Genomic DNA, 13,256 nt, shown 5'->3' on the forward strand with positions numbered 1-13,256 from the left:
TCTATTTCTATGAGGAATTTCATTGGGATTTTGATTGGAATTTCATTAAATCTGTATAGTGCTTTTGGTAGTATGGTCATTTTGATAATATTAATTCTACCTATCCAAGAGCAAGGTAGTTCTTTCCATCTTCTAAAGTCTTGTTTGGGGTTCTGTAATTTTCATTATATAGATCTTCAGATCTATTAAATTTTTCACATTCCAGTTCCTTTCCCTACTATTGTTTAGGTATAGACATATTGTTTCCAGGATGAAATTCTAGTATCTTCCCAATATGGGCAAGTTAATCTCTTATCTTTCCCTTAAACTTAAACCTTGGTAAATCATTCCTAGTTGACATCAAGATTTTTCATGAATTTGTCTTTCTCTGTCCTACATGTGGGAAACATCTATTTAAATAACAAACAATATAAAAGCTACTTTTTCTTCAAAGACTTCTCAGTTTTTAGATATTTCCCAATTGGATCCTCCATAGCACCTTTATTTCGAACATTTCTAGTTTAACATTTATCATATACGATTCAATATATCTGCTTACATGTTTGACAGCATGCATGACTATTGCAAATCTTTTATCCCCAAATCCTAGTATTGTTTAAATTTGCCCAGTGGTTGCTGTCTGAATGGATGATATGTGAACACTTTCACACCTGTTGCATGGTATAGGGCACTGTTTGTGCATATATAATTCTGTGACTTTTGCAACTTATATGACATATCAAAGTCAAAATAGCTGAAATATTTTAATGGAAAAAAACTATGTAATCCCATTGTGAAAGGTATCTTGTATGCATACAAAAAGTTATACTTACATTCATAATAAATCTTTTTAAAAACATATTTACATTTCATTTGATTTTGAATGGTTCCAGTGAATGGATGAAGAGAAAACAGAAGTTACTATGCATACAGACTATGCATTCAAATTTGCCACGCTCTCCCCATAAAGTTTTGTTTCCTTATCATTTTATCCCTATATAATTGGTTTATAATTTATAAAAAAATATGTACTGAGATAAGGGAAAGACAGTTATTAAGCTCAGGGTCATCATACATGATTAATGTAATTTTAATTAGAAGGAAATGTAGTTTCTTTTGGAAATATATTTTTAATTCTTTTCTATTGATTTCATTTGACTTTACTGTTTAACATAGGTTTAAATCTTATCTGATTCTTTGTGAGAGATATTTGTATTCAAGGTAACCACAGTATATTTTTGCTTTAATTTCCTATGCTTTTGGGGTCTTGTCCAAAAATATTCTTGCCCATTGTAGTGTTGTGAGTCATTTCCCTTATCTTTTTTTTTCTAGTAGGTTCATAGATTCAGATTTTATAAGGTTTTAATACATTTTGAGTTAATTTTTATAAAGGATAAGAGTGACCTAGTTTTAATCTTTTGCTTGTGGATATTCTCTTACTACAATATATTGAAAAGACTGTCTCCAACACATGTTGTTAATACCTCTGTCAAAATTCAGCTGTGGAAGCACGAGTAAAATTCTGGACTCTTTTCTGTTCCATCTGTCTATGTGTCTATGTCTATGACAAAACCATGTTTTGATTACTACTGCTTTATAGTAGATTCTGAAGTTAGTGTCATGCCTCCTCTTTTTTTTCTTTTTGGTCAATGTGTCTTTAGTTACTTAGGTTTTCTGTGTGATTTTATACAAATTCTAGGATTCTCTTTCCTAGTCCTATGTAATTGGTATTTGGTAGGGATTGCCTTAAAACTAGAGATCACTTTGGGAATCATGGGCATTCTACAAAGGTTGATTCTTCTAATCTATGAACAAGAACATCATATTTTTTGTGTCCCATTTAGTTATTTTAATCAGTGTTTCATAAATTTCATTGTAGATATCTTTCATCTCCTTGCTTTGGTTTATTATGATGTATTTTAATTTTTTGGTAACCTTTATAAATGGCATTATTTTCTTGATTTCAATTTTAAATACTTTGCTATTGGAATATAACAACACTGCTGGCTTTTGTATACTGATTTTTATATCCTATACTTTGCTGATTTCAAATTAATTTGAATTAATTCTATTAGATTTTTTTCTGATGGAGGGTTTTGGTGGAATGTTTTGGGCTTTCTATATGGAAGAACATGTCATAGGCAAACAGTAAATATTGGATTTGATTTTTCCTATGTGGATGCCTTTTATTTCTGTCTCTTGCTTGATTATTCTACTTCAGACTATGTTGAATAAAGTTGTGAAAGTAGATATCCTTATTTTATTCCAGATAATGGAAAGAAAGCTTATAATCTTTCCCCATTCAGTATGATGTCAGCTGTGGGCTTGTTATATATGGCATTTATTATATTGAGCTAATTTTATTTCTGTGCTCACTTTGTTCAATGTTTGATCATGAATAGATGTTGAATCTAATCAATTGACTTTTCTGCATCTACTGAGCTAATCACATGGACAAAAGAGATTATATCAAACAAAAAAACTTTTGAACAGCCTAGGGAACAGTCAACATAGTGAGTCTGGAAACTATACATATGGCTAGGGGTTGATATCTGCATGTATAAGGAATTCCAAAACATCAACAGCATAAAAAACTGATTGAAAATAAGCAATAGACATAAATAGAGATTTCTCAAAAGAAGATCATCAGGTATATGATAGGTATATGAAAAAAATGCCCCAAATCACAAATCATCAGAGAAATGAAAAACAAAATCACAATTAGATATCACCTCATTCCAGTGAGAATGATATTATTAAAAATACTACAGATATTAAGTACTGACTAGGATGTAGAGAAGATGGATCCCTTGCACTGTTGATGGGAATGTAAATTAGTAGCCATTGTGGGAGATAGTGGAGGGTTCTTTAAAATATTAAAAATAGAACTATCATATGATACAACAATCCCTCTTCAGCATATTGATTTCATTTGCTTTGGGTACATACTTCAGGTGCCTCTTCAGCATATTGATTTCACTTTTGGGTGTATGCACCCAAAGCAAGTGAAATCAATATGCTGAAGAGGCACCTGAACACCTCTGTCTATTGTGGTACTGTTTACCTCAGCCAAGAAGTAGAAACAACCAAAGTATCCCTCAGCTGATGAATGCAGTAAGTAAATATAGTATAAATTGACAGTGGAACATTATTCCGCCATAAAAATGTTACAAATATTGTTTTTGCAACAAAATGTATGGAACTAGTGATCATTATGCTCAGACACAGAAAAACAAGGGAAATAACCTCATTCATATGGAATTTTTTAAAAAGTTGGCCTCAAAAAGATTGATAGTGGAATGGTGGTTACTAGAGGCTGGTGTGACTAGGGGGAGGGAGGGTCTGAAGAGAGATTGATCAATGGGTACTTAGGGTTAGAGAGGAAGAAGCAGCTATTTCCCAGATGATGGCTATGGATAATAACATACATTTTAAAAAGCTAGAAGAATAGAGTGTGAATTTTCGCATGAGAAAAAAAAAAGATAAATGTTTGAGGAGATAGATATGTTAAATCTGATTTAAATAGTGTACAATATATACATATAATCCAAACATCACTTGGTACTTAATTAATATGTGCAATTGTTATGTCATTGCCTGTTAAAGAATAAATTTAATTTAAATAAAAAATACTCAAAGTATAGACAGTTAACAAACTGCAAATGGCACAATAGAAAATAATTTTAGTATTATTATTCAATTACAATTTTATACCTGTTTGAGCAAGGCAACCATTTTGTGAAATTTTAACTATTAAGCTATTATTTATTTAAAATAATTCATATCTTGGGCTGGGGATATGGCTCAAGCGGTAGCGCGCTCGCCTGGCATGTGTGCGGCCCGGGTTCAATCCTCAGCACTACATACAAACAAAGATGTTGTGTCCGCCGAAAACTAAAAAATAAATATTAAAAAATTCTCTCTCTCTCTCTCTTAAAAAATATAATAATTCATATCATGCTTAGCAGGGTACAAACATAAACATGTTAATGGAAATTTTAAAAACACATTTTATTCAGAAGTAATATTTGTTTTTGATTGAAAAATGAAGTATTCATTTCATTGAAATACATTCAAAATTTAAATAGTAGGAAAGGATATTACTTTGCAAATTCTATCATTTATGAAAACATTTTCAATTGTTACTAGTTAAATCACAAAAGACATTTGTTTTCCCATTATACTGCTTGTGTAAGTGCTTTGTCTATTTGCTTATATTAGGTTGAGGTTAAGAAAGATATCTAGACATCATGAAGGTAGGCATAGCTACAGTTTTGTTTGTCACTGTCCTCTTCAATAGGACATTAGACTTATTCTTTAAGAGAATGATTTTCATATTTCTATTAAATATTATTATTTAATCACTAATCCACTATAAAATGAAATTGTATGTCATCAGCTAGTATATGAAGATATCTGATAATGCAGTGTATTATTATTCAGATTAAATATATTGTACTTTTCCAGAAAATATGGCTTCATTTTCTCCAAAATGTGCATGCAAAATAATTGTAACAATATATTTTGCCTAGAAGCTGGAGACTCAGTTTTTATTCAGCAGTAGTTATGAAACCAGGTTGTAAGCAAAGCTCTTTGTTAAGGGTTAAGATGGTAGAAGGGTTGTGAAGAATGCAGATACCTGAGCTATAATAATAAAATGCTTACAAAAAAGCCATTACTTTAAGTTTTAAACTATAAAAATTATTAGCAGTATATTATATGTAGATGCTGGAATTATATATATATAACATTAAAATTACTAAATGGTGAGGAATAATGTTCTAAACATGTGCACATCGCAATTTTAGCTGATCTGTTTATGTTTATGATATAGAAAATAAACATGTTATTTAAAAGCATACCGTTCTCCTTGCTTCCCACCACTTTTGGGGTTCACAAAAACTAAAAGCGGATGAGTTCCAGGAACAGGAGTGATCTAGAAAAAAAGGTTGGTATATGGAGAAGTTATTAGGCATCTGATATATGAAGAAGACTCCTTGCTATTTCTACATCATGAAATTTCAATGTACAAATTCATGAATGTGACACTTTTATTCTATAAAGTGTGTCAAAAGGAAAACCTTCTCTGTGCAGAGAGGTGGGCTTGACAATGTAGAGGGCAGAGGGGAAGGCCCTTAAGAAAAGAAAATAGCTGTTAGATGAAAACTATAAAGTTGCAGTTTGTGAGTCAGTAAGCAAATGAGCCAGAATAAAGAAGAATTTCAGGGAAAGATCATAAGCAAATAGAAAGATCAAGTGATACAGAAGGCTTCTTTTAAAGAGGCCCCCTTGTTCAGAGCTCTGTGGCCTTTGTGGAATCTACCTTTCAGACCACACAGGAACTTGAAACTCAGCAAATGTCTTCAGATGCATTTGGGCTGAGAAGTCTGTTCTGAGCAATCTTTCCTCAATGCTTTCTTTCCCAGCGTGGTGAGCAGAGTGCCAGTGAATCAAGTCTATTTGCTAAGACTCCTTTGGCAAAGGGTCTCTCTTTCACTTATCAAGGACTGTCCATGTCCCTACTACATCCTACGTGCTGCCTTCATCACTATTCACTTCTATGTGGAACAAGAAAGATCAAGTGCCCATACTAATGGAGGTTATATCCAAGGGGAGAATTATACACTAAACAAACAAATACATACTATTAGTGAAATGTGCCATGAAGGAAAAGGAGGTAAAGTGTCAGGACTTCATTTATGGGGGTAGACTTGTTTTAAACAGCATGTACAGAATACTTATTTTTTTTAACCTGAATTCAATGTTAAGAGAGAGATGTAGCTGATAGAATGAACACTCTACATATTAAGTTGAAAAGTTTTAGAATAATCTGCTTTTGTGAAAGTATATTCAGAGTATTCTTTCTGCAGTAATATGTCTCTCCTAGAAAGTATCCTTAAATATTTAATGAAACAATTGAAAACAATAATGTCACCATATCATGCCCTTCCTTCCTATTCAATAAGTCAGAATATTCTACTAACATATTTTCTTCCAACTCTTAAGTACAATGGCATTTTTCTAATGAGTATAGACAATTGGAAAATGTTAAACTCCTCACATTAGCTAAATGAGAAAGTTGAGTAAGATCTTCTTAATTCATCTACTCTTATCCAGCTAGTTTTCATTACTATCTATCATAGTGTCTGACTGTTTTACTTTCCTTAGTAAAGAGCACCAGGGTTCTTCTTTCCTAATTTGCCTCTAAATCAACTGGAAAAGGTGAGCTGGAGTAACTTCTGTAGCAACTTCCCAGTTCACCCTGAACTAAAAGTTCTCAATTAATGAATGCATATCCAGTATCTACATATTAAAGACCTTGGGCTGCTGATATGTGCTTCTCTTGCCCATTCAAAACTGAACTGAATAAAAAACACACCTATGTCTAATAATTAGTGTTCAATTTCCATTTTTCTCTTATGTAAAAGTTAAACCTACCAAACAAATATTTTACTTGATTTTTTAACTTAATTTGAAGTGTTACTCCTTACTTTTGAAAACAGGTGAGAATTTCAGGGTAAATAAGGGATTTTGAGCAGAGCATTAAATCTGAACACACATATTGTTTTCTCTTTTCATTCCCAAACTCAACATTAAGCTTACCACTATATGAGTTTACATATAAATATAAATTTAAACTGGTTCCAAATTTGTAATTCTTTTAAAAAATATATTTTAAAATGTAGGTCAAATATATTTATTTTGTGAAATATTTAAGGCATCAACAAAAAGATCAAATAAAGGTCAGTAATACTTGTGTTATAAATTCCATAATATTATGAATAATTAGTTAGATATTTTAGTAGTCAGTAGAGTATCTCAAAATATAATATAAAATCTAGTCTGGGTGCAGTGATACATGCCTGTAATACCAGTAACTTGGGAGCTAAGCCAGGAGGATCATAAATTCTAGGTCAGCCTCAGCAACTTAGTAAGACCTTGTCTCAAAAAATAAAAAGTAAATATATATATACATACATATATATATATATATGTATGTGTGTGTATATATGTATATATAATCACACACACATAAGAATGAATGGGGATATAGCTCAGTAGTAAAGCACCACTGGGTTTAATCCACAGTCCTATAAATAAATACATACATATATACATACATACATACATACATATTCAGGCATTATTTTTAGGAGTTGTATTCCCCAGAGAAACAGATAAAATAGACTAGAAAAATAGGAGAGAATTTAAAGAATTTAGGAGAATGGCGATATTTCATAAGTGACAAAAGTCAAATATCCCATATGAAAATATAAAAATATTAAAATAAATTTGCAGTTTTCATCACATCTACCCTTACTACAAAAATGAGACAAATGTTAAAAATACAATGTGGTATTTATTTGTAAGTTATAAGGTACTCTGGATTTGTGCCCCTGAAGCCAGAATTAGATAGGCAGTCAGTATGGATAGGTAAATCAAATCAGGTCAATGAAGAAGGCCTATTTTGAGTGAGTCTGGGAAGTTGGAGACTGTCCCCTGAGGGATTGAAATGTTAATTCCTTCAGAGTCCTTCCTCCACACTTTTCAACAACCTGGCCCAGCTCAAACCTGTTGCTAAGGTAAGCTGTCTCAAGAGCTATAAGGTTTTTAATGTGTCCTTGGCTACTCCATCCAGCCCTTCCCCCTTCAGCCCACCAGTTTCCCACCTTTGGGCCTTTCCACCAAGCATTCTTGGGCCTAGTCACCTATGCAGGAAGGATAAAGACAAGGGGGAAAAGGCAGGAGAACAAAGGAAGCCGGGGACAAATAAAAAGGGCAGAACACCCTGCTTCTTGGGATACCATGGTACCAGCTATGGCCCCCTTCTCCCTCCCAAGAAGTCTATGTCACACCTTTTTAAATAAGCCCTGCTTTATATGATATATGCTTGCCTTGCCTCATCGTGCTTCTCTAATGTTCAAACTTCAAAATTTCAACATGTGGGGAAGCAGGACTCATCACCAATAACCAGCGGTATCACCCCATTTGATGATATTAACAGGTACTTGACATAATGTAATCCCCATTTAAGGGGTGATATGTGATTGAACAACTACAACACTGAGTCTCTGGTGTTTAGGGACATATTATGGTGTTAGACTAGAAATGTTAGAGTTCCAGGCAAACCTGTCATGTTTTTCTATGCTCATTCAAAAAGCTTTAAAATTGTGTTAACCTTTGCAACTATAAAAAGAAGGCCCATCTAACTGAGTAAATTTGGATGCCAAGCAAAGACAGAACTCTTAGATTTGAGAGCCAAAGACCTGCAGTACTGCATAGTCATTTTCAAGTCTGACAAGTTAAAAATAAACAACTACTGAGTTCAGTGACAGTCTGAAATAAGCAGCAGTATCTTAGTGGTAGAATCTGCTTTTGGCACTTCAGTACCATATTCCCCTTTGCCCTGGGTAAAAGAACCTGGTGCATATGGCAATTTAGAAAGATTCCATCCTCCCATCCTATCTATATTTTGGAAGTTGCTGCTGCTTACAGAATTTACACACACACACACACACACACACATATACACACACCAGCACTTTTTAAGAGCTTTAAGAAATTGTAACTTCTGGTGTCTTGTAAGGTAAAAGGACACACAAATACATAGAAAGAAGAAAAATGCGTTTATGTTTTGTCTGGTGAGATCTCTTGGAAGTTACTATGACTAAATTATGTCCCTCCTGAGATTCATATGTTGAAGCTCTAAGCCCCAATGTAATGACACTTGGAGATGGGGTTTTCTGGAGATAATTAGGGTTAGCTAAGGACATGAGGGTAAGATCCTTATAATGACATTAGTGCCTATTGAAAAGACAAGATTCTCTCTAATCCTCCATGTCTCCCTCTGTTTCTCTTTTGGAACACCCAGTGAGATAGTGGCTGCCTACAAGCCAAGTGGTCTCAAAATTAATCTACTTTGCCTGTACCATGGTCTTGGATACCCTAGCCTCAACACTGTGAGAAAGTTTCGAATCTTTTTCTTCCTGATGCCAACATGAAATTTGGAAATTACAGTAGCCATCTTTGCTCATTAGTTGACTTTGAAGATGCCATCAATGGAGGACATGAAAGAGAACAGTAGGATTGGCATTCCCAATGAGACTGTGTAGTTGTCTTAGTGCCAGAGAGCCTACTTCTGGACTTTATTTATACGACAGAAAAACTGAAGGCTACGTTTTTCAATGCATTGTTGTTTTGTGTGTTCCCTGTTTTTGTTGTTTCTCTGCTAAATGCTGCATAACACAAATGTAAATGATGTGAACAAAAGCAAGTTCTATAAGGACTCAAAATGGATACAAATCATATCAGGCATAGAGAAATACTTAATTCCTCATCAAACTTATTAATATAAATCTAGTCTGGGGGTGGGAGAGAACAATTGTTCCTTGATATCAAAACACTGAATGGACTCTGTATGCTATTCTTATTTTTAATATGTTCTTACTTATTTTCAGTCAATTCTTTTATGTCTGAAAAAGTCTGAGACTAAGAAAAACATGTAGTCATTATTAGATGCGATATTTCAGTTACTTAGTCTAATCTATTTGATTTCAGATTCTGGTTTCCAGAGAGGCCAATTAGGTAGAAGTAACTTCATCTTCTGTACAGAATTTAGTCTAGGGGAGCTAATTTATACTATAACGTGAATCATATCTACCAAATAAAGGAATATAAACCGTTCTCTCAGTTTCTAAAACTCAGTATAATTGATTTCAGTGAATAAAGATTTATGTAGATATCTTTCAATAACATTTTTTAAATTTCACAGTGATAGTTTTATTTTTATTTTTTGAAACACTCTATTGTTAGTTAGTTTTTTTTATTGCTGTGAACAAAATACCTGACAAGAGCAAACTATAGAAGAAAAATTTAATGGTATATTCATAGTTTCAAATGTCTCAGTTCACTGTTGGCTGACTGCATTGCTCTGGGCCTGAGATGGGGCAGAACATCATGGTGGAAGGGTTTAATAAAAAAAAAAAAAAAGTGCCCAATGCATGGCAGCCAGGAAGGAGAGAGAGAAGAGAGAGAAAGAAAACAAATACACTTGCAAGGAGCCAGGCACAATAAATAGCCTTAAAGGCATTCCTCCAGTTATCTACTTCCTCCAAACATATCCCACCTGCCTAAAATTACCACCCATTATTAATCCACTAAATGGATTAATCCATTCATAAGGTAGACACTCACCATTGTCTAACGATCTCATCTCTGAACCTTGGTACATTTTAGATTATGCTTTTAAAGCACAAGTTTTTCTGGAAACATTCTTAGATCCAAACTATAACAAATCTCGAATTTAGAGAAAAGTTACAAGGACTGTATAAAGAGTCTTTCCCCTGAATCATCTGTTAGTAATTTCACAAAATAGTTCTCCATTACTTCCACTTAACTTTAGCATTGTATACTCTCAAGAAGCATTCTGTTCAACACATACAACTATCTAACACAGGAAGTTATTATGATTCAAGACTAGTTTATTTTATTTAACATATTATTGAAACAATCGATAAAACTTCAGTGGGATCTGAGGGTAAGATAGAAGAAATTTATCAATGTTATAATCAAGTTTACTATTTTTCTCTTGGACTCTCATCTATTATTTAAAAGAATGAATTTTGAATTTTTGCTTTTATATAAAATTTTTGAAATGAGATGTAAATGTTAATATTTCGCAAACTAATTTATTGACATACTAAAATATTATACTCAGTCATAGATTTTAATGGAATGGGAAGCAAAAGAAAAAACACAAATATATCAAGACTGTCACCATAAAAACTATTCACTGTTGGAAGTATATACTTATACAGCATTGGAGAGAATCTTAAAATGATACAGTAAATAAACAGGTAAAAGCTAAGATTCTATATCTAAAGACAAAAAAACCTGAGCCTATTCCCAGTCTCTCATTAACCTATCTCTGTGCTTAAATATCTCTACAGAACTCTTTCTCTTTATGAAACAGTTTTTAAGAATGTTGAGATACACTGATGGAGAATAACAAAGAAGATATTGATGAACAGACAAAATATTCAGGGTAGCTTTGGTACTTTAAATCTTGAAAATAGTTATTAATTAGGTAAGTGTGAAGAAAATTCCAGAAGGACACTGTTCATGTTGTATTTTCCTCTATGTTAAATAGAGTTAATCATGTAAAATATATTTGTTCATTCAAGGGGGCTGTTTAGTATAATACCTTTAAAGAATATGATACTTTGGAGTCAGACTGATTGTGGATTCCAGTTCTATTCCTCCTCTTGACATATATTGATACACAGTATATTATATCAGTATATATATCATTCATATATATTTATCTTCCTTTTTGATGCCTTTAAGTATCATCAATATCTTTACTCATAAATTTCTATTTGTCCTTTAACCTGAATCATACATTCACTTGATGGTCTTCCTAATTGACATTCCCATTTGAATGTCTGACAGGATCAGAAATTTCTCCCCAAACCATACTCTCCCAAACTCTTCATTCATCTCATTCAATGGCAACTCTACCATTTCAGTTGCATGGACCCACTATGGTGATGTCTGACTCCTCATTTTCTTATAGACTCTACACTTAATCCATCAGCTTATCCTTTTAGTTTGATCCTCAAATCATTTCTCCATATCTGTTGTTCTACACTGACAAGCCTCCAGCCTATTATCACCCCATCTTATAATTCAGTAATTTACAGAGCATTCAGTGCAGCAATAAGCTAATCTTTACAAAACCAATAATTTAAATCATGTCATTCTATGCTTCATTCTCCCCCTCAAAATTTCCTCATCTCATATCAAAAGACAAAGTTTTTTTTTTTTTATTGGTTGTTCAAAACATTACAAAGCTCTTGACATATCATATTTCATACATTAGATTCAAGTGGGTTATGAACTCCCATTTTTACCCCAATTACAGATTGCAGAATCACATCAGTTACACATCCACATTTTTACATGATGCCATATTCGTGACTGTTGTATTCTGCTACCTTTCCTATCCTCTATTATCCCCCCTCCCCTCCCCTCCCATCTTCTCTCTCTACCCCATCTACTACAATTCATTTCTCTCCTTGTTTTTTTTTTTCCCATTCCCCTCACAACCTCTTATATGTAATTTTCTGTAACAATGAGGGTCTCCTTCCATTTCCATGCAATTTTCCTTTTCTTTCCCTTTCCCTCCCACCTCATAAAAGACAAAGTTTTTATGAAAGTTTTCCCAGGACTTATAGCAACTAGCTGCTGTTTCTTCTCTTAAGCACTCTTTACTGCTTGCTATCCTACTCAGTCTACTCCAAACATCTATTTCTTTTTGATCTTACAATTGTGGGCATACACTTATTGTTTTAGTCAGCTTTGTGTCAATGCAAACAAAAGATTTAACAGGAACAAGTTAGGGAGAGAAAGTTTATTTGGCACTCATAGTTTCAGAGGTCTCAGTGCACAGATAGCCAACTCCATTGTCCTGGACCCAAGGTAAGGCAGAACATGTTGAAAGGGCATGGAGGAGGAAAGCAGCTCAGGACATGGCAAACAGGAAGCAGAGACAAGGCCCCACTCACCAGGGAAAAAATATAAATGCCAGAAGAATGTCTCCAGTAATCTACTTTTCCAACCACATTCTACCTGCCTAAAATTATTGTCCAGTTAACCAACGGCTTAATACACTGACCAGGTTTATGATCTTATAACCCAATCCTTTCACCTCAGAACTTTCTTAAATTGTCTCACACAGGAGCTTTAGGGGAACGCCACATATCCAAACCATAACACTTGTGTTAGAAGTTACAGCTTCCCATTTCTCATAATGCTTATGTATAAATGACTCACCTGTTTTAATAATTTATCCAAATATCCTCTTTAGCCATCTTCTTAAAATTATAGAAAACACAGCTCTATATTTTTCATATTACTTTTCACCTAGTAAAATATGTATATGAAAAAAAGTGATTCTGCTCAAAGTTTGTTACAATACTTAAAAATATAGAGCAATAACCCCAAACTTAGAGAATTAGAATGACAATTATGATCTCAGTATTAAGGGTTCTAAGTGAGTGAGGGACACACATATATAGGTAACTATCAAATGTCTCTCTCTCTCTCTCTCTCTCACACACACACACACACACACACAAATCAAATACAGGAGATTAATTGATAAGCATACTATACATTTGTTTATAGTGCAATAGTGCATGTATAGGTGATAATCTTGGTGATTACAAAAATAAGATAAAACATAAAATAGACAAAGGGGAGAAATGATTGTTGGG

General features: G+C 33.4%; 1 protein-coding gene across 6 annotated transcripts in view; it reads right to left on the reverse strand.

Moving 5' to 3' along the window:
* The window catches only part of Dgkb (diacylglycerol kinase beta), a 618,799-nt gene that overhangs the window by 433,879 nt on the left and 171,664 nt on the right, over positions 1-13,256 (reverse strand). For all 6 annotated transcript variants that reach the window (XM_071607991.1, XM_027932698.3, XM_027932697.3 and 3 more), the window contains one exon: positions 4,842-4,915. In XM_071607991.1, the coding sequence (XP_071464092.1) occupies positions 4,842-4,915 (74 nt within the window). The remainder of the gene's footprint in view (positions 1-4,841; positions 4,916-13,256) is intronic.

This window comes from Marmota flaviventris, chromosome 1, assembly GCF_047511675.1.
Source record: "Marmota flaviventris isolate mMarFla1 chromosome 1, mMarFla1.hap1, whole genome shotgun sequence".
Classification (NCBI taxonomy): domain Eukaryota; kingdom Metazoa; phylum Chordata; class Mammalia; order Rodentia; family Sciuridae; genus Marmota; species Marmota flaviventris.